This window comes from Anoplopoma fimbria, chromosome 16 (genome assembly GCF_027596085.1).
Source record: "Anoplopoma fimbria isolate UVic2021 breed Golden Eagle Sablefish chromosome 16, Afim_UVic_2022, whole genome shotgun sequence".
Lineage (NCBI taxonomy): Eukaryota > Metazoa > Chordata > Actinopteri > Perciformes > Anoplopomatidae > Anoplopoma > Anoplopoma fimbria.
Window position 1 is genome coordinate 21598821 of NC_072464.1, and position 19880 is coordinate 21618700.

Consider the following 19880-nt stretch of genomic DNA (forward strand, 5'->3'; position numbering starts at 1 on the left):
AATGAAGTTGCCATATTCCCGTAGCTCTGCAAATACCACTATGTTAATATTACCCATAGATACAATGAAACTAAAACCCCAGTTTTATTAAACCGGAATCATCCTTTAACTATCAGTTTATCAAAGCAACATATATTCCTTCCTTAATATATCTATATCTATCAACCTGTAGTAATTGTACCTCTCTCTCTCTCTCTCTCTCTCTCTGCAGTAATGTGGAGTGTGTGAAGCTGCTCCTGAGCAGTGGTGGAGAACACAACAGGAGGGATAAGTGTGGCAGGTAAGAGAACACAACACTGACCAGGTTTAACAACACTTTAGTTTATGGTTTATATGGTCGGAAGTGGTGAAATGATAAGCTGATCAGTAGATAAGAAGATCAGCAAAACAAACAGTGATATATCATTGATGAAGTACCTTTTCAAGCTAAAAAAAAGCCAAGCATTCTCCAGTTCCAGCATCTCAAAAGTTTTTTTCTCACTATTTTCTGACATTTTATATAATTACCTAGGAAAACACTTTACTTTGAGTCCCCCTATTTAGCATTTATAAGCAGTGTGTAAACATTTAATACAACTTATATTTTACTATATTATATGTGTAAGCAGATATGAGTGTTTGTTGATGTATGTGTCAAGAAATATAACTCCTGTGGCCCCCGCAAGTGGAGGCGGGCATATCAACAGATAATAAATGACAGTATAATAAAATGCAGTTGTAATAATATACAATTTGTCATCATAGTAGAAGTTAGAATTGTCGACAAATACTATATATTAATATACACCCCAAAAATAGCTCCATACAAGTACATTATACTGTGTTTATAAACCATTTATTTAATTTTGCAGTTTGTTTACTGCTTAAAATGCTAATTAGGGGACTTGAGATGACAAACAGGAGATTAATTGATGATTTAAATAATAGTTTGTTGCATCCCTATCTGTAAAATATCCATATGAACTAAGATGTTTGTACAAGTGTTGTGCTGGGTGTAGTCCTTATTGGTGTGTGTGTGAATGGGCGTAGGTAGGTGCAAGTAAAGGGTGGGTGTGTGTGTGTGTTTCATTAATTGTTTGATCTATTCAGTGCATCATGTTATTAAACTGTCAGTCCGCCTTGACACACCTGTTGGTTTGTACAATTCATCTCCTCTTAGTCTGAATCAGTATATTAATAGTAGTTGGGGAGTTGGCCACATGTGACCAATCCCCTTTTAGTTCTCAGTCACCACAATTGATCTATTGTTATATAAAACCTTTTATTACAATATAATTGCTATTTGCTAAAGGTCACTTTGTCCACATAGGTTAGTCTTAGACGTTCAGTTCCAGTTAATGCTGCAGCAAACTGTTATATTTTGTTATATTTCCAACTTTGTGGAGACAATTTGAAGGAGCTCCTTTTCTGTTTCAGCATGAAAATGTCCTTTGTGCATAAAGAAGTTGTTAATGACTTTATCTCCCAACATCAGTGGCCGACTCATGCTCTTGTGGCAGAATTAAATATTTGCTTCTCAAATGTAAAGATTTGACTTCTTTCTAAACATCTTTTTGGTTTTGAAGACGTCATGTTGGGCCTCTGAGAAACAAGTTTACACTGTTTTCTGAAAATTTTGAAACGAAATTAGTACTTGAGAAAAAAACCGACAGATTAATCAGCAATGAAAGTAATTGTTAGTTGGAGCCCCCGAATTTAACATATTATTTTGGATTTGGGACACTGGATAACCGCTCATTAAAGTGCTACATTGATGTTTTGTTGATTGACACAAATTATTGTGCTTGCTTTAGTGTAGTTTGCAGAAGTAATCATGTAGGGAATAGGATTGATAACACTATATATTTTTTTAAATGCTTAAGGTTACTATTGTGTTACTATGTTAAATATGTTTTGGGACCATTTAGTAGTTAGGGATAGAGTAGTTAGCTTTTAGGGTCTTTCTTAGTCTTGGGTACAAAACAGGCACTTTTTCAAATCTAGACAATAAGTTGGAATACATATATATTTTAATACTATCTGCTTAGTGTCTGGTCCCTTTACTCTCAAGCTTAATATAGCTTCATCAGAGTGTAAGTTATTTATTATGCACAACAATTACAGTAGCAGTCATTGTCAATTAAAATCTTGGTTCTCAAGATTCCTCCAACGAGATTTATTAAATATGGATAAAAAGAAAATAATACAAGTAAAATTCAAAATACATGGGAATAAAATGGGAGCAAATCTATGCCAGTTTCCACTTGAAGTGTACGTCCTGACTTAAGGTTTTATAATTGGTATAAAGTACATCCTTGCATTGGTGTTACTAAATTTGTATATTTGTTTTTTCTCCCTTGCTGTTATTTCCCAGAACCCCCCTGCACTACGCGGCCGCCAGCCGTCACTATCCGTGTCTGGAGACTCTGGTTGCTTGTGGCACCGCCATCAACGCCACCGACCAGTGGGGTCGCTCCGCCCTGCACTACGCCGCCGCCTCCGACCTGGACAGGAGGTGAGACGCCATTTGTTTTTGTTTCAAAGTTTAAAGGAGAAGGAGAAGGAGGAGGAAAAATCTGAAACCTCTTTGCACCACTTCCCCGGGTAGCTGTCTGCTGATACTACATATAGAAACCTGATGGTCTACACCTTTCCTGTTTCCATGGTAACCACGGAGGTGACACTGAGGTGGTGGCCTCCTGGATCAGCAGCGCCTCAGTTTAGTTATCCACTTACTGGTTGGCAGCAGTAGGTTGCCACCACATTAAAAGAGGCTGTTTTTTGAGGGTGTAACTGCTTTACCCTCCTTTATCTCACCCGTCTCTCCCCCCTCCTGTTGTCTCCCCCCTCTACAGGCGTCGTGTTGCTCTGGAGCCGGAGAGTGAAGGTGTTCAGGCAGAGAGGGAGAAAGAAGCAGCGCTGTAAGTCCACAATAAGAAATACATGAGATTTAGACCTAAAGTTGAGTAGCTTCTGAGTAAAAAACACACAAAATGTGACAAAATTAAGTATTTTTCAAAAAAGCTGTATACGTAAAAAAAAAAGATATTTATAAACATATTACCATTTTTATTTGTTTGTAATACTGAATTATTCCAAAGAGAAACAAACATCACTCTGCTTTATAATATTTCATAATAATTTTATGATACAAATATGTTTATGATACAGATAACTTTAAGCATATTTTAGAGAAAACAAAGTTAAATTGATTAAATAAATAAATCTAATAGTATCCAACCTTTTTCTAAATTAAACTAGAGCTGAAACCAGTACTCGCTAGTGGATCTATTTGAATAAACGATTAATAGTTTTCGTCAATTTAAACTAAAAAAATGACAAACATACGCTGGTTTCAGCTTCTAGATGTGAAGATTTGATGTCATGAATTGTAGGTAACTGAATGTTGAGGTTCGGACTGGTTTGTTAAATATAATGAGACATTTAAAGACATCATCATGGGCTTTGTGAAATTTTAAGACATTTAATAGACAAAACGATTACTGGAGAACTGTCAGATTAATTGATAAATTAGATAATTTCAAGTTGAAACCCTTGAATTAAACATATTGTTTTTCATCTGGGACATTAGATAACGGCTCATTAAAGCGGCATAAGCGGAGTGTTTTTTTGATTGTCCAACAAATGAAATGTTGGCTCACATTACTCCCAGTTGAAGGAAGTACAACTTGTACAACTACAGATGTTTTGTGTTCCAGATGTTTGGAGTTCCTGCTTCAGAGCGGAGCCACGGCCTCTCTAAAGGACAAACAGGGCTACAGTCCGGTCCACTACGCCGCAGCGTACGGACACAGGCACTGTCTGGAGCTGGTCAGTGTAAACAACACACACACACACACACACACACACACACACACACACACACACACACACACACACACACACACACACACACACACACACACACACACACACACACACACACACACTCACAGGGAGGAAATGGTTGTGTGATGACCTGAGGCGGTTTTTGTTCCATCTGTTAGCTGATCATATTTTCTCTGCACGCTCGGAAACGACATTCCACTTTTCTGGTGTCTCTTTTTCCATCATTGTCTCTGATTTGTGTCAAAAGTTTACAAAAATCTTAAAGTTCTATTCTACCATTTGAGTTTTATTATATCTTATACAGTATATATCATGTATGAGTGGACTGGCAGTAGGTTTATGTTGATGTGTGTCGTTGTGACCTGCAGCTGCTGGACAGAGACGACGGTCACCAAGACGACCCCGAATCTCCGAACGCTAGGAGCCCGCTGCACCTCGCCGTGAGTCTCATGCACGAAAGCACACAAAAACAGTCTTTTTTTTAAATAATAGTACTGAAAAAATACCTAAGTTTTGGTACCAAAACAATACTTCTTTTAGAATTTGAAAATGTACCCTTAAGACCTTTTTTTTTTCATTCAACACACAAAAGTTAGCACACAAAAAGTGGCTAAATTAACTATCACTGCCTTTGACATTGATTCATTTTGGTTTGTAAAACAGAACAAACACAAAAAAAGTGATAAAAAAGAAAGTAATGCAACATAAACATCCAACACATCTTTGTTCACATAAAATCTCCAAACTTCAGCGGAATTTTCCTTAAATATATTTCCTAAACTTTCTTAAATGTTAAATGTTGTCTGAACACAGAAGCTGTACTTGAACTTTGCCTAAATAAAAGAGTCTTAAACTGGCAAAGATTATGATTTAAATAGTGTGAGCCGAGAATAAGAAAACAAGACTATCATAATAAGATGTAACAATAAGATCCAAGAGTTGTAATAAACATAAATTATCTTTTGTGATTCCTCATTTGGGAGCAAATTCATCAAATATTTCATGGAACATCATCACAAAAGTTGAAGGCATAAAGTTTTGTGATCGGCTGCTTCGGGATTTCTTAGTCGAATGCTTAAATGTTCAGGCTTCTTGACTTTCCTGTTGTATTCTGTGTTTATGAACAGTGGCTCTATGTCAAATATTATTACTTTATTATTATTTTTCCATTAAATATGAGTGTTAAAAAGATTTATTCTAGGTTGAATTACTTCTGATAAAATATTATATTTGTCTTCATGGTGTATTTTAGTTTTTTTTAAATCGTCTCTGTCTCTGCAGGCGTACCACGGCCACGCTCAGGCCCTGGAGGTGCTGCTGCAGGGGGAGAGGGAGGTGGACCAGGGGGACGAGGCGGGGCGGACCCCTCTGGCCCTCGCCGCCCTCCGGGGCCACGCTGAGTGCGTTCACACCCTCCTCAGCCAGGGGGCGTCGCCGCGCTCCACCGACACCCAGTACGGACGAAACCCCGTCCACCTGGCAGGTTAGTTCACTCTCATTCTCACCTGTTCCTCCCTCTTCCTGTTTTCTCTGCCACCTTAACATCTGTATCGACACAAGGTGTTAGTGAAACGGCCAAAAGTATGTAGACACTTTTGTGTACTGTTCTTCATGGTTTTGATCAGATTCAGCACATTTTAAATGATATTTTAAACAACAATATGCTTCCAGCTTTATTTGAACAGGGTGGGTGTGAAGACTCTTTCCTGTAAAAACACTAGAGTGTCCCCTTGCACAAAGCCAGCTAAGTTTTCCCAGTTTGGTACTGATGCTTATTTGGCTAAATTGGAGCAAATCCGTGCAGCAAGTTACAACATGTGGTGGAAAGAAAGATTTAAATTGTTTTGAAAAGAGACCATCACATAATGGATGTAACGTTTCAGTGTCCACATACTTTTGGTGATGAGGTTCTCTTTACCAGATTAAACTCAAATAGTCAGCTTGTTTAGTAAAATCATATTAAAGTAAAAACCTGAGATTGCTGACTTTTTTTTCTCTTCTTAGTTGGATACAAATATACACAACTTTTTATGTTTATTGTGTCCTTTTATTTGGATTTTATTAGTGATGGTTGGATGAAGCTTTAAGAAACATTCAGGCTTTGTTTCTGTTTCTGTTTCTGTCGGAAACACCTCGCTGATTTGGATTTCATATGTATCTATTATTTAATGTTATTAAATCTGTAATACTCTTGTTTAGTGAATGCAGCAGTCAATGCACACGTTGTGGTTTATGCATTTCTAAGTAACTTAAAAATTAATTGATCGAGAATCCTAGATATAAATGTACATGTCTTAACTTTGTTATTAACAATATTTATGAGACAAGATTCACAGGGTAGCAAATGGAGATTAAAATATTACTTTTATTACTGTATTACTTCGCTCCAGGTGTAAATGACCATGTTAATAAAGCGTAATAGTGCCATATTTCTGAATTATTAGCACCGTCTGTCAAACTGAATGACTCTCTGAAGCATCAGTGAGGTTTAAAGCTTGTCAACTTGTCTGCTCACATAAGTGATTCCTGCTCACATAACGGCATAAGAGCAGGTTATTTGTTGTATTTCCTTTTAACACACAACTCACACTACTTCATTTATGATTACTTCCTTCTTCCTGCAGTGTCGTCACAGTGACACAGTCTGATGTGTCGTCTTACTGACTATTAATAAACATTTCTGTCACTCTGTTTCTTGTTGGTCTTCCTCCAGTGATGAACGGTCATACGACGTGTGTGCGCCTCCTGCTGGACGAGTCGGACAGTGCAGACCTGGTGGATGCTGCTGACTCTCAGGGACAGTGAGTGACTTTGGATTTTTCTTTCCCTCACATTCAAGTTTTTCCTCATCTGTTCCACTTCTTTAAATCCCTCGTCCTCCTCTGCAGGACTCCTCTGATGCTGGCGGTGGCCGGAGGTCACGTGGACGCCGTGTCGCTGCTGCTGGAGCGGGAGGCCAACGTGAACCTGGCCAGTAACCACGGCCTCACTGCTCTGCACCTCGGGGTGAGCATCAACAATCTCCTTTCCTCTTTCTCTGCCTCTGTGCAGACATGAGTGGGCCACCTGAACAATTATAGACTTCATAAGTGTTTGATTGAATGTAATTATTGATGCCTTTCAATGTGCACATCTGGGAATATTTTCTCTCAATCAAATAAAATCATAACGATTATAAACCCATTACAAAACTGAATTTGCTCGAATTGCAAGTTCGAATACATCTGAATTCCACTTTATTATCAGCTATATCTGTTCATTTATCACTACAGTTATTGCTACAGTTTATTTTGATGTTTTGGAAGTTAGCATGATCTTTATTTTAAACTACAATTGTTTGAACTTGCTTTCACTTTACTCTGTATGTTCTCCATTGTTTCCATTATCCACTTCCCCAAAAACTATACAATACTAGAGTTCTTTCTTGTTTCAGTTTTATTTATTCTAAACTACAATTTTTACATATTTCACATTTACAAGCACAGCTAAAGCCTTAAAATACATTTCCAGCTGTGCTTGTAAATCACCTCTTATCTTTTTTTAAATGCTTTTTATTATTGCCAGCACACTGTTTTATTTCCAAATGTCTTATCTGTTTAATTATAATTGTTGGGTATTAAATTCCATTTTATATTTTTGTATTATTTTAATAGTCTGATTTTATTTGCATCATTACAGTTCTGAAATGTTTTAATTGTGGTTCAACCATGTGAAGAACTGTGTAGCTTTGTTTTAAAAAGGGCTGTATAAATAAAGTTTATTGTGATAAATATTATTACTAAATACACAGAGAGGAACGTCTTTCCAAAGAGTCCATTAAGATGACTAAATGAAGAATCTTTTTTCTTTTAAATCATACAAAAGTCGGTTCCCCAAAGTCAGTAAATGATCCGTCAGATTTGTGTCATGTTTACATATAATTATAAATATTTTATGCTTAATAAAATGGATGTTATTATAAAAACCAGCAGTATATTTCTTCAGCTCGACTCTGATCTGAATCCCTTTTCTCTTCGCTCAGCTGCTCTGCGGTCAGGAGGAGTGCATCCAGTGTCTGTTGGAGCAGGAGGCCTCGGTGTTGCTAGGCGACGCTCGGGGTCGGACCCCCATCCACCTGGCTGCTGCCAGAGGTCACGCCTCGTGGCTGAGCGAGCTGCTGAGCATCGCCTGCTCCGAGCCGCCGGCCCTCCCCCCGCTGAGAGACCACAGCGGGTACACGCCGCTGCACTGGGCCTGCTACTACGGTCAGTGGTCAGACCGACACCTTCAGTGTTTTCAAATTGTTATTCATTCTTATTTTATTCTTATTTATTCTTATTTTATCTGAAGGATTTTTCTATGATTCGTTAGTTTCTAATTTAATTTGTTCATATTTCTGCTTTTTTTAAATAAAGTAATACTAAAGTAACTATGTATATATACTGAAGTACTGCACTTGTTCTTTACTTGAGTATTTAAATATTATATTACCTTATGCCTCTACTCTGCTACAAGTTTGTATGAAATATTGTACTTTTTTTACTTTTTACTTATAAATCCACTAAGAAATTATTATATTTTATTATGTATATAGAAACCCTGCAGTATATAAAGTTGTTCAAATTAGATCCACCTTTACCAGCTTCAACATATAAGTGATGAACACATTCATGCATCAATAATTATTATCCAATAAGATAAGATATAATATTCTAAATGAGTACTTTATATTTTGATGCTTATACTTTTTGTACTTAATTCTAAATACAGGACTTTTACTTGTCACAGAGTATTTCTACACTTATCTTAGTATCGCTTCCTTTACTTTTAGGTCCGGTTTGTAGCATTTAGCAGGATTTATTAGCAGAATTGGAATAAATATATGAATAACTATGATTTTATGAATGTTTAATAACCTGACACTAAGAATCGTAGAAGTTTTCGTTAGTTATTCAGTTGGTTGCAATCTACAACCTCACCACTAGAGGCCACTAAATCCTACACACTGTCTTTTTTAAATAGAAGATGTGAGTACGTCCTCCACTGAATATGATAATGCACTTTAAATCAAACTTGTCTCCTGCTGATGGTCTTTTCTTACACTGTGTGTGTGTGTGTTTGTCTGCAGGTCATGAGGGGTGTGTGGAGGTTCTTCTGGAGCAGAAGGGATGTCGCTGTATTGATGGGAACCTGTTCACTCCTCTGCACTGTGCTGTGTACGTCACAAATGCATTAAACAACTTTTTGTTTGTTTGAAGGCATAAAGTTAAAGAATAGAGATGATCAATTTTGTTGGTTGTTTTTTATGTTCATTTACTTCAGTGATTTAAAACATAGAAAAAAAGCAAGTTCTCATATTAGAGAAGGTTGAACCATCAAATATTTAGATTCTTTGCTTGATTAACACTGAAATGATTGTCAAAATTGTAAATTGTTGTCTGCTGATCAGTTTATCCTCTAATTGTTTGATTAAAAAAATATATTTCAACCCTGTTCTTTACAAATACCCATGAACGGTGGTGAGGACAGTTCAGAAAGTGAAAATGAAAATGCTAAAGAGATGCTTGATTTAAATTTTCATCAAGTATTGATATTTTGCTATAAGCATCATTAAATATCCTCTGGATTTAGACTGTAGCAGCAGCTAAAGCACGTTGAACACTTTAAAAACATTCTTTTATTCCTCACGTCCTGATAATCAGTCACTGACCCTGTTTGTGTTTAAACCAACAGGGCGAATGATCACGAGCCGTGTGCATCTCTGCTGCTGGAGGCGATGGGGTCGGACATCGCTGGCTGCAAAGACGCTAAGGACAGGTGAGACGAGTGTGCAGAGGTAGAATGTAACTGAGTGCATTGACTAAAGTACTGTACTCACTGTACTGTACTTAGGTACAGTGCTTTAGTACATAATAGAGGCACTTGTTCTTTACTTGGGTATTTCCATTTTATGTAACTGTACACTTCTACTCCACCTAATCTCAGAGGCAAATATTCACAACATTTATCTGACAGCTTAGTAACTTTTCAGATGTTTTTCATCCCGAGAAAACCACGTATATCCAGATGTGTTGATGTTGAATGTTAGTGATAAACTGATCTTTTATGTGTAGAAAATCCTCCTGCATCTTGAGATAAATAAATAAAATAAAGTATTTAAACATTGACACATCTGGAAAATGCATGGTCACAAAGCTGGGAACAGGCTGTTTTCTTTTTAGAGATACGTGGTTCTCACAGGAAAGCGATGCTACAAACATATGATGATCTTATAGAATATGATGCATTGATGTAGATTCAAATAGACAATAGGATATAAAGGAGTTAAAATACAACATACACAAGCATTAAGCAGTAATATGAAAATTTTACTGCACTATGAGTACTTTTATTTTTCATATACTTTAAGTATATTTTGCTGATAATACTTTTACTTGCAGGACTTTCACAGCGTACTTTTACTTTAGTAAATACTCTTCCTCTCCTCTTCTTCTCCCCTGCAGGACTCCTCTTCATGCCGCAGCGTTCTCGGGTCACGTTGACTGCATCCAGATGCTCATGTCCCATGATGCACCTGTCGACGCTGTGGACCAATCGGGTCGCAATGCACTGATGATGGCGGCTGAGAAGGGCAGAGCTGGAGCTCTCGGTACACAGATGTTTTACTTTGTTTGTGGCTTCAACACTTCAGTGTCCTATGTTGTTGATTTGACATTTGTGTCCCTGATTCTGTCACAGAGGTGCTGTTGAGCAGCACCAGTACCAACCTCAGTCTGACCGACAAAGACGGCAACACCGCCCTGCATCTAGCCTGCAGCAATGTAAGTCGCCATGAGGGGCTCCACCCTCTTATTTATTGTTTTCTTGATATGAGTTTCTTCATCCTCATGAATTTCCCATTTCTCCAAACCCCCCTGTTCCCATGCATCCACTAACCGTTAGATCCTCCACTGCTGGGTTTCTAGCTCCTCAAAACCCCTCCAAAATGAAAATTGGAGATGCAGCTTTTTTTTTACAAACTGTGGAACAACCTTCCCCAAAAATGTACAGAGGCATCCTCAGTTGACATTTGCAAGCATCATTTAAAAACTCATCTATTTCGCCAAGCCTTTCTTTTTCAACAGCACTTTATGTGCGCTCCACATAGTCCCACATCTTTCAAATGATCTTATATGCATTTAAACAATTATATGTCTAACTTTTTAATTCATTTCTTTTATTATTTGTCATTTTAAATGTAAAATGTTTTCCAGTCTTTATTCAACTGCTGATTTTTTTTTAAATGTGAAGCACTTTGAGCTACATAGTCTTCTTCTTCTTCTTCTTCTTCTTCTTCTTCTTCTTCTTCTTCTTCTTCTTCTTATTATTATTATTATTATTATTATTATTATTATTATTATTATTATTATCGCCAATCACACAGCTATTGTAAGTTAGTTAAGCTTTATTTATGCAGGAAGTCTCCTTCAGATGCCTGAGAATAAATAACATATATATCAACAACAATCATTTCACTCACATACAGCACATGCATAAATCAAAATAACACTAAATATTAAATATGAATGAATGTTTTGTTTCAGTTCTCTGTAATCTAACATCCTCTCTTTACAGGGAAAGGAAGACTGTGTGATGTTGATCCTGGAGAAGCTCTCTGACACTGCGCTTATAAATGCAACAAATGCAGCGCTGCAAACGTGAGTATCAAAAACCTCTGTCACTGACAAAAAAGAAGCATTTATGCACTTAAAATATGGGATTTGAGGCACTAAAGAAATGTTCATATTTTAAATATAAAATCTTCTGTTAGTCCTCTCCACCTGGCGGCTCGTAGCGGTCTGAAGAAGGCGGTCCAGGAGCTGCTGTCCAGAGGAGCCAACGTTCAGACGGTGGATGAGAACGGTAGGAAGTGAACCTGGAAACAGAACCCCGCTGCATGCAGTGGTCGTTGGTCAGCATGAACGTTTTCCTGCGTTCCAGCATGACTAGTGACTAATGAATGATTTAATATGATTTTTCCATGTGCGCTGCAAATGAATCTGTCTTTTAAAGAGGGTTCCCACTGATCGTCAAGTTTGTGACCTGAACCTAGTGAGAAATACTAACTTTAATGTGTAAAATTAAAGGGTCCAGGAGTTTTACTTCCTGGGTGACAGTGGGAACCCTGATTTAAACTGTGTACGAGCTGCTTCTTTGCTTTTTATTGGATGTATGATTTGTTGTGTAGTGATACACGTCAGCTGTGGTTGTCCTAGTGTGCTCTCTGTACCCTCCATGTTTGTGTACCTTCCCTCTTGTCTGTGTACCCTACATCATGTCTGTGTACCCTCCTTCATATCTGTGTACCTTCCCTCTTGTCTCTGTACCCTACATCATGTCTGTGTACCCTCCATCATGTCTGTGTACCCTCCTTCATATCTGTGTACCCTCCTTCATGTTTGTGTACCCTCCCTTTTGTCTGTGTACCCTCCTTCATGTCTATGTACCCTCCTTCATGTTTGTGTACCTTCCCTCTTGTCTGTGTACCCTCCCTTGTATCTCTGTACCCTCCTCCTGTCTGTGTACCCTCCCTCATGTCTCTGTACCCTCCCTCTTGTCTGTGTACCCTCCCTCTTGTCTCTGTACCCTCCCTCATGTTTGTGTACCCCTCTCTTATATCTGTGTACTCTCCCCCTTATCTGTGTACTTTGTCAGCTGGCTGAACACTAATGGAATGCTGCTCCATCCCTCCTTTGTCTTCTGCTCCTGTCTCTGCTTCGCCCTCCTTGCTTCCTCCACGTCTACGTCTCGCTCTCCTCCTCCTTTCTCCCTTTTTCTTTCTATCTCCCCCTTCTCCCTCCCTCTCTTTTTCTCTCTCTGTCTTTCTCTGTCTCTTAGGTCTGACGCCTGCTCTGGCTTGCGCTCCTAGCAGAGAGGTGGCTGACTGTCTGGCTCTCATTCTGGCTACCATGATGCCTTTCTGCTCCCCTTGCAGCTCCGGGGCTCCCTCCCCAGGCTCCCTGCTGAGGCAGCTGCCCCACCAGGGGGTCAAAGGCCCGGGCGCCGGCCCTCGGGGGCCACGGAGCCCCAGGAACCCCTCTGGACCCTCCAGCGAGGGAACCACCGAGAACGACTCGGAGGACTCGGAAACCTTCTGACCCCTCCGTAAAAACCGACTCTCTACCCTCCTACCTCGAGCTGTGCACCTGAACCTATCACCTTCCCTCCACCCTCCAGGACCGATGCAGTGTTTGATAAACTGTAAAGTGCACTCTTGAGGGAGAAGGGTAGAGACTTGGTTCTGATACAGCTTGGATGCTTTTGCAGTGTCTGTATCTTGTACAGAATCGCCCTCCGGTGTGACACCAGGCTGAACGCCCTACAGCGCTTTTTTCTTAGTGCCCTTTTTCCAAAAAATAACAATGAGCGGAGCAGATGAACTGCCTCCGGACTGACTACTGCAGCTGAGTGAGTTGCTCCACGAAGAAGAATAAGAAGAAGAATCCGATCTGGACCTCTTGTGGTATGGGTCTGCATGCTTGTGTTCACTTACACCACGGTTTGTTCTTTCGACTCACGGGTGCTTAAATCCAAACGGACCTCGGTACTTTAGTCTCTGCATGGCATAGCAACTCGCCTCTGAGACCTGTCTTAAAAAAAAAAAAATGAAGCCATTTTTAACTGTTTGTACAAAATGAAATAGGCCATTAAGACAGATAAGTGTCATTCTAACTTTTTTTTTTTTATGATCTTTGGCTTGTTGTTGTACCAAATATTTGACTTCCATACAGAAATAATTAACATACTGATGAACAGGTACATAGAGCTTGCTTATTTTTTAAAACTGTTAACAAAACAACTGAAGCACAAATTTGATCGTTGCTTTTAGGTTTTTGATGAACTGTTGCTGGAATGTGAATAAGATGTTTAGTAGTTTGAATATTCATCACAAAAATTTGAATACGACGCACTGGGTGCATCTCAATTCCCTTAATTGCAACCACATTTCTCTTATTTGCAAGAGGAGAGATTCAAGAAAAGATGCGAGCCGGCATTCTGTTGATATTGTTTCTGTAAATTCATTATTAAATATTTTGATTTCTACAATTAGAATGCCTTGTATTTTAAAAATCTCCACTTTTCCTAAAACATTTAGGCTACTAAATCATTCCAACGAGGTTATATCTCAAATAAAAAATATATTTGTAAAAGACTAACAGTTAGCTCTGTTATTGGTGCCGGAGCAGATTCCTTCAGGAGAAAACATCAAATAAGGGAATTGGGATGTAACCCACTGATTGAACACAGGGTTTGTGCAGATGTGAATTGGGTCTCCCTCACTTCGTTGTGGTATTTATTATCTATTACATGATGGTACAAATACTGCCAGCACTTAAAATGTTAGATAACACAGAGCCTTGACCACTTCCCCCCCCCTCCTCACCTCTGTTTGTCGACCTACCAGCTATGTGCCATTGTCTCAAACGTGTCCAGTGCCTTGATGTTGATTCATTTTGTTTGATTACGAAATTTCTTTTTTTTTTGATTATAATAAAAAATCACCTCACCAAATGTCACTGAACCCCGGTGGCATTTAGCCGTGCAGGTTTCATAGGTTTTGAGATATTTGCCTCAGGTTTCTGCTACGACTGAAATGCAACACAGGTGCATTGTGGGTTATATAGTTACATCTCAGACTCCCTGCTTCAAAGGTAAATTACATTTCCAGAAAGTCCTTTAAGTGCAAGAAAATGTAAACATCCTCAATATCATTTAACAACAACAACAATTGGGAAAGAAGTTCATGTGATGTGATTGAAAGCTCCAGAATATCTACTAAATAGACTGTGAAGTGAGAATGTTTAATGTGTTGTACTACAGCTGAAAGTACAAGTCGATTACTTGATTTGTCAATCAACAGAAAATAAATCAGTAACTGTTTTAAAAAGATATATTAATATTCAAAGTATTTTTTTATGAAAAAAAACTTTTAATTAAATATCTTTGGGATTTGGACTGTTGGTCAAAAACACAATCAATTTGAATATGTTAACTTGAATTATTTTTTATGTTTTGTTGCTATTTTCAAATATATTTAAGATGAATTGACAGGTAATAATGATAATAATTATTAACTGCAGGCCTATTGGTTTTTTGTTTTTCTTTAGTATCTCCAGTGCAAAGTGTCCTCAGGTCTGTGGAGTATTCAGGACATTACAATAACAATTAGGTTTAGATTCATTTTTTATTATTTTGAGCACCAAACATTGTCATGGAGGCAGAAATCTCAAAACCTGGACAAATACAAACTACGACCTTCTGCCACTAGACGCCAAAATATTATTTTATTTGCAATTTTGTGTGAAATGATTCTTTAATATGTGGAGCATAATGTCGGGTGGTTATGTTACATTGAGTGTCACAGTTTGAGAGGGAACCAGTATGCATGCCTGTTTTTTTTTGTTAGATTATTTGGTGAAATGATGTCTCACTCCTCTGTTTTTTCTCCTTGAGGTCTGCTGATATTCTTTATTTTTCTTGTTGTCAACAAACCCCATGAGAAAGACAAAAAAAACGTCAATGTGCAAGTCTGTTTATCAATACTTAATTCAAAATTCACAATTACCTACTTTGATGTTTTACATCAACAGCTGGGAACTGAATTTTTTAGCAGAAGTCACTAAAAACAAGGGTAAATAGTGCATTTATTGGGGACTACTTTCTGCCGCGGATTAATCCACGTTTTGGAGCTCTATTGCACAGAGGGAGATTACTTTTATAATACTCTGTCTTTTTATGGGCTTTGTATATATAATAAGAAAAAGACAGAATATCTCCAGACTTCTTCTTTAAGTTGGTTGTGAGTGTGAGAGTGTTAGCTTTAGGTACTGATATGAAATTGAGCTGATTTTGTGAACAATGTATGAAAACAAAAAGAGGACTTTTGAGTGATGTCTCCATTCTAACGTTTGTGTTTGAGTTATCTTTTCCAGACTAAAAAGTTGTGCATATTAATGAGCTTATTTTAAAATTGAGAACCCTTTCTAGCTGCAGTTGGATTGAAGTGGAGACGGCCGATAAGCACACACACACACACGTTAAGAAGCACAGTGTTTTTCTGCCAGTATTATTATTATTATTATTATTATTATTCTTCCTCTAACAGAAAATGAGCTTCACCAGTCCTGACAATCGCTGTGGTCACGTGTCTGATGAGTTTCATACCAGTTCCTGATGCAGTACGACATGCTGAGGGCTGTTTGTCAGCTACCCTTTGTTTTATATAAATTGTACAATTCTAAAAAAAAAAAATGTTTGAAGTTACTCTTGTGTTGTTTTTTCTTCTTCTCTCTTTTAGGCGATTCATTTTAATCTACACACAAAAAAAGGGTGTAACAAGATGAAGCTGATTTATTTACCTTGTATTGCTTTGAAAATTCACATTTGAGTTTTTTCAACATACTATACTATGACTTTTAATTACTTTTTATGACGTATACTTATCATGAAAAAGTCATAGTATAGTATGTCATAAATTAATATGAATTTGTAATATGTAGTATATTATGTTATAAAACATGTCATAGTATAATATGTTATAAAAAGAAAAGATAATTGTAGTATTTCATAAAAAATCCTAAAAAGTCAAAGTATAGTATATAAAGAAAATGTCATAGTATAGTATGACATTTCATTTACACACTATACTTTGGCTTTTGTGATTTTTAAAAATATACTATAACTTTTTTAAAGTTTTTTTATAGGATACTATACGACAAATTTTTTTATGTCATACTGTTGTTTATGCCAAATTCTGACCCTTCCATCTGAAAATCGCAGCAGAAATTGAGACTCATCAGACCAGGCAACAATTTTCTAATATTCTCTAGGCCCATTTTTAAGAGCCAGTCTGGCCATTTTCCTCTGACCTCCTCAAAGGATTCCACCCAGAAAACGGCTGGTTCCTTAATATTTTCTCTTTTTTGTACCATGCTTTTGAGATAAAATTCCAGTCGATACAGTTTCTGAAATTCTCAAACCCCATTACAACAACCGTGCCATGTTAAAAGTCACATGAATCGCTTTTCTTCCCCATTCTGATGCTTGGATTGATCATCTTGAACATGTGTTCATGCTTAAATGCATTGAGTTGCTGATCAGGTGCCGGTGAGAATAAGGATGACATCATCATGCAGAGCATTGAGCAGAACTGAGAACAGATTCTGGAGGTTCTTGAGGAGAACAGCATCTTCAGACAGGACTGGAAGCTCGTAGTACAGGGCTGCACATCATATCAGCCATTCACATTCCTGCCATATCTGATATTGATCATTTCATCCTCATTACACAGAAAAAAAACAAACAAACGATTGCTTTAACAAATCAGAGTTAATAATCTTTTAATAGTTACATAATCTCTGTACATTTACAAACATTAAATTACATGGATTAGTTTTGTTTACCAAACTATAATCTATGACTGAATGTTTTCAGCGGGTCCTCTTGAAACAGTTTTCAGACTCATGGCGTTAAAATAAAAACAACAAACCCTCCGTGAAACGCGTCAGGATTTCAGAGTACTGGAAGAATAAAAACTGATCTGAATCGTCTTAATAATGCTTGATTGCTTCTGTGGAATGATTCTGTGCTGCATACCGGTTTGTATACTGGCTTTAGTCCGCACAAACATTTACAACGTCCAGTGTGCTTGTGTTGGACTCACTCACTGAGGAGAGTGAGAATGTGTGTGTGTTGTTCTTTCTGTATTCCTGCAAACGCACACACTGCTCAGCAGTTGACGCCCAGGCCGGTCCAGTGGTCAGGAACCATCAGGAAGTATTTGTCCATGGCCTCGCAGAAACGAGATCTGTACAGCTCCGGAGAGACCACGGTGGGCATCTTACCTGAAAGACACAACGCGTCATCAGAGACAGGAAACGACATTCACAGACTCCACGGCATCACAGCGGTGTCACCTGAGCAGAACCGTCATCTTTATTCAGTTCTGTTCTTTATTCTGAAATGATACTAGAGCCTGACCAATAAACCAGCAGATATCTGCTCATTACAGTATAAATACATGTGTACTTATAGGCAAATATGCAAATAGAAACTGCATAAATGTTAATAGAATGATTTTTTACTTTGAGGCAAATGTCAACATTTGAATGTTCAAATATATAATAAAAACCTCAGAATATTTTCAGATTTTGGTCAATGGACCTGAATTTGGAAAGTTTTTTTTGTTGCTTTCTAGTCTTCCGACCGCTCAAATTGCTGTACATTACATGTCATCATTCACCCATAATCGTACACTGATGTCAGAGGCCACCTTGGGGTGCCACCCCACCTGTCCATCAGGACCCTAAACTAACTCAGATTCACACACATCACAATTTGGTGTCAGGGTCTTGCCTTGCACCTTTTGACATGCGGACTGGAGGAACCGCGGATCGAACAGCTGCCCCTTGTGGCTGAGTGGTTATTTATTCTGTTTGGTATAAAGCAGCTGATAATGAAACCAAATGACTTGTGCTTTATTCCTTTGTTTGTACTCCATATCAGAGACTTTGTAGTGGTGCAGATGAAACTGGAAAAACATCACAAAGGATCTACAACTAAAGGAATAGTAGCTCTCCCTAATGGCAACGTTGTGCATGTTTTTCTCCTGAATGAATATGATGTGCAATATATCAAAACATCTATTTATTTTGCATGACCTAACTTTTCCAATAAATGTACAGTATGTTATAACTGGTGGCTAAAATACGTTTTGCAGCTGCCCCTGTCCAAAGACTTGCATTGCTTATTTTTTTTGTGCCAAAACTCCTGTCTGCTTCTCCAAACTGGGACCATCTACTGTAGGTAATATCCCACTGACTCTGGATAAGAACCTCATATAACTTCACTTCAAAAAATCCAAACTATGCCTTTAAGACTCACCTTGACCTCCCAGGATTCCAGTGGATTTGACGACCATCTCCAGTCTCTTGTCCCAGGTAAACGTCCTGATATAATCTGCATCAAAGAGTGGAGGGAAAACCAGATCATCAGCAGATAAACACATCAAAACAGCTTCAAACCAACACATGATGCTAACAGACCCTCCTCCTCCTCCTCCTCCTCCTCTCACCTATGATCCCGACCACCAGCTGATCGGTGGCGTCGTCGCGCCCCACCAGCAGGGAGTAGTCGATGATGAGGTGGCTGGACAGGAAGTAGGCGTCGCTGTGTATGGCGGCCCGTAGGATGGCCTTGCAGTGGGAGCGGATGTACAGCGGGTTGTCGTGGATCAGCTTCAGGAGGTTCTCGTCCAGCAGAACCACCTCGCAGCTCTCCTTCCCCGAGTCCGTCTTCACGTTGCGGTTCCTCAGGGAACCTTTGAGGTCAAACACCTGCAGAGGACGACGTCACAGATCAGGACTGATTTTTTATAGGTTTTATTAACTTAAAGAAACTCTGAGGATGTTTTAACGTCAAGTTCAGAAAAAGAAAACAGACATAAAAAGTCAGTATTTCTGGGACTGGGCTGCTTTCAAACTGGAACATATAAAGACCAAGAAAAAACTTCTAAACCTGCAATTTAAGTTTAACTATGACGTATTTTTAATGCAGACATATAATAAGTAACACATATATTCAAGACTTTCCAGGACCTTCAGACTGCCAGAAAGAAAAAAATATTCCTCTCAAAATAGCAGGTATAACAACCTTTGAAATATTTGACTGCTATACTTTTTGGTACCAAAATCAGGGTTCTTTGACCACAACAGTTCTGATTTAAATGATACATTTGCCAATTCTAGACGGTATTTTATGAATTTTCATGTACGGAAGTTTGTGTTTTGACAACATGTAACTTTTGAAAATCTCGTCTTCTTTTGTGTAATGAGAAAAAATGTATTTGTATCATATATATTTAGCTAAATTAACTATTTTAAAAGCCTATTGGATGAGCTGTAATATGCATTTCACAAAGCTGAAATCAGGTCTGTTTTTCTTTTTTAGAGATACGTGGTTCTCAGAGGACAGCGATGCTACAAACATGATGATCTTATAGAATATGATGAATTCCTGTAGATTAAACTAGACAA

At 38.1% G+C, this 19880-nt stretch overlaps 2 protein-coding genes across 8 annotated transcripts in view; one reads left to right on the forward strand and one right to left on the reverse strand.

Moving 5' to 3' along the window:
* Positions 1 to 16084, forward strand: part of ankrd44 (ankyrin repeat domain 44) — a 35355-nt gene extending 19271 nt beyond the window's left edge. Inside the window, exons 13-28 of one of the 2 annotated variants that reach the window (XM_054614879.1) lie at positions 212 to 280; positions 2354 to 2494; positions 2835 to 2900; positions 3699 to 3810; positions 4197 to 4268; positions 5110 to 5311; positions 6542 to 6629; positions 6717 to 6834; positions 7850 to 8072; positions 8936 to 9023; positions 9541 to 9624; positions 10311 to 10456; positions 10546 to 10628; positions 11422 to 11504; positions 11618 to 11709; positions 12685 to 16084. In XM_054614879.1, coding sequence (XP_054470854.1) covers positions 212 to 280; positions 2354 to 2494; positions 2835 to 2900; positions 3699 to 3810; positions 4197 to 4268; positions 5110 to 5311; positions 6542 to 6629; positions 6717 to 6834; positions 7850 to 8072; positions 8936 to 9023; positions 9541 to 9624; positions 10311 to 10456; positions 10546 to 10628; positions 11422 to 11504; positions 11618 to 11709; positions 12685 to 12944 — 1927 coding nt within the window. In that variant the 3' untranslated portion in view covers positions 12945 to 16084. The remainder of the gene's footprint in view (positions 1 to 211; positions 281 to 2353; positions 2495 to 2834; positions 2901 to 3698; positions 3811 to 4196; positions 4269 to 5109; positions 5312 to 6541; positions 6630 to 6716; positions 6835 to 7849; positions 8073 to 8935; positions 9024 to 9540; positions 9625 to 10310; positions 10457 to 10545; positions 10629 to 11421; positions 11505 to 11617; positions 11710 to 12684) is intronic. The other variant, XM_054614880.1, reaches the window with a different exon arrangement.
* A 1091-nt stretch (positions 16085 to 17175) lies between these two features.
* pikfyve (phosphoinositide kinase, FYVE finger containing) overlaps positions 17176 to 19880 on the reverse strand; it is a 33140-nt gene continuing 30435 nt past the window's right edge. For all 6 annotated transcript variants that reach the window (XM_054615012.1, XM_054615011.1, XM_054615014.1 and 3 more), the window contains 3 exons: positions 18920 to 19181; positions 18730 to 18804; positions 17176 to 17690 (listed from right to left, as the gene is read on the reverse strand). In XM_054615012.1, the coding sequence (XP_054470987.1) occupies positions 17575 to 17690; positions 18730 to 18804; positions 18920 to 19181 (453 nt within the window). In that variant the 3' untranslated portion in view covers positions 17176 to 17574. The remainder of the gene's footprint in view (positions 17691 to 18729; positions 18805 to 18919; positions 19182 to 19880) is intronic.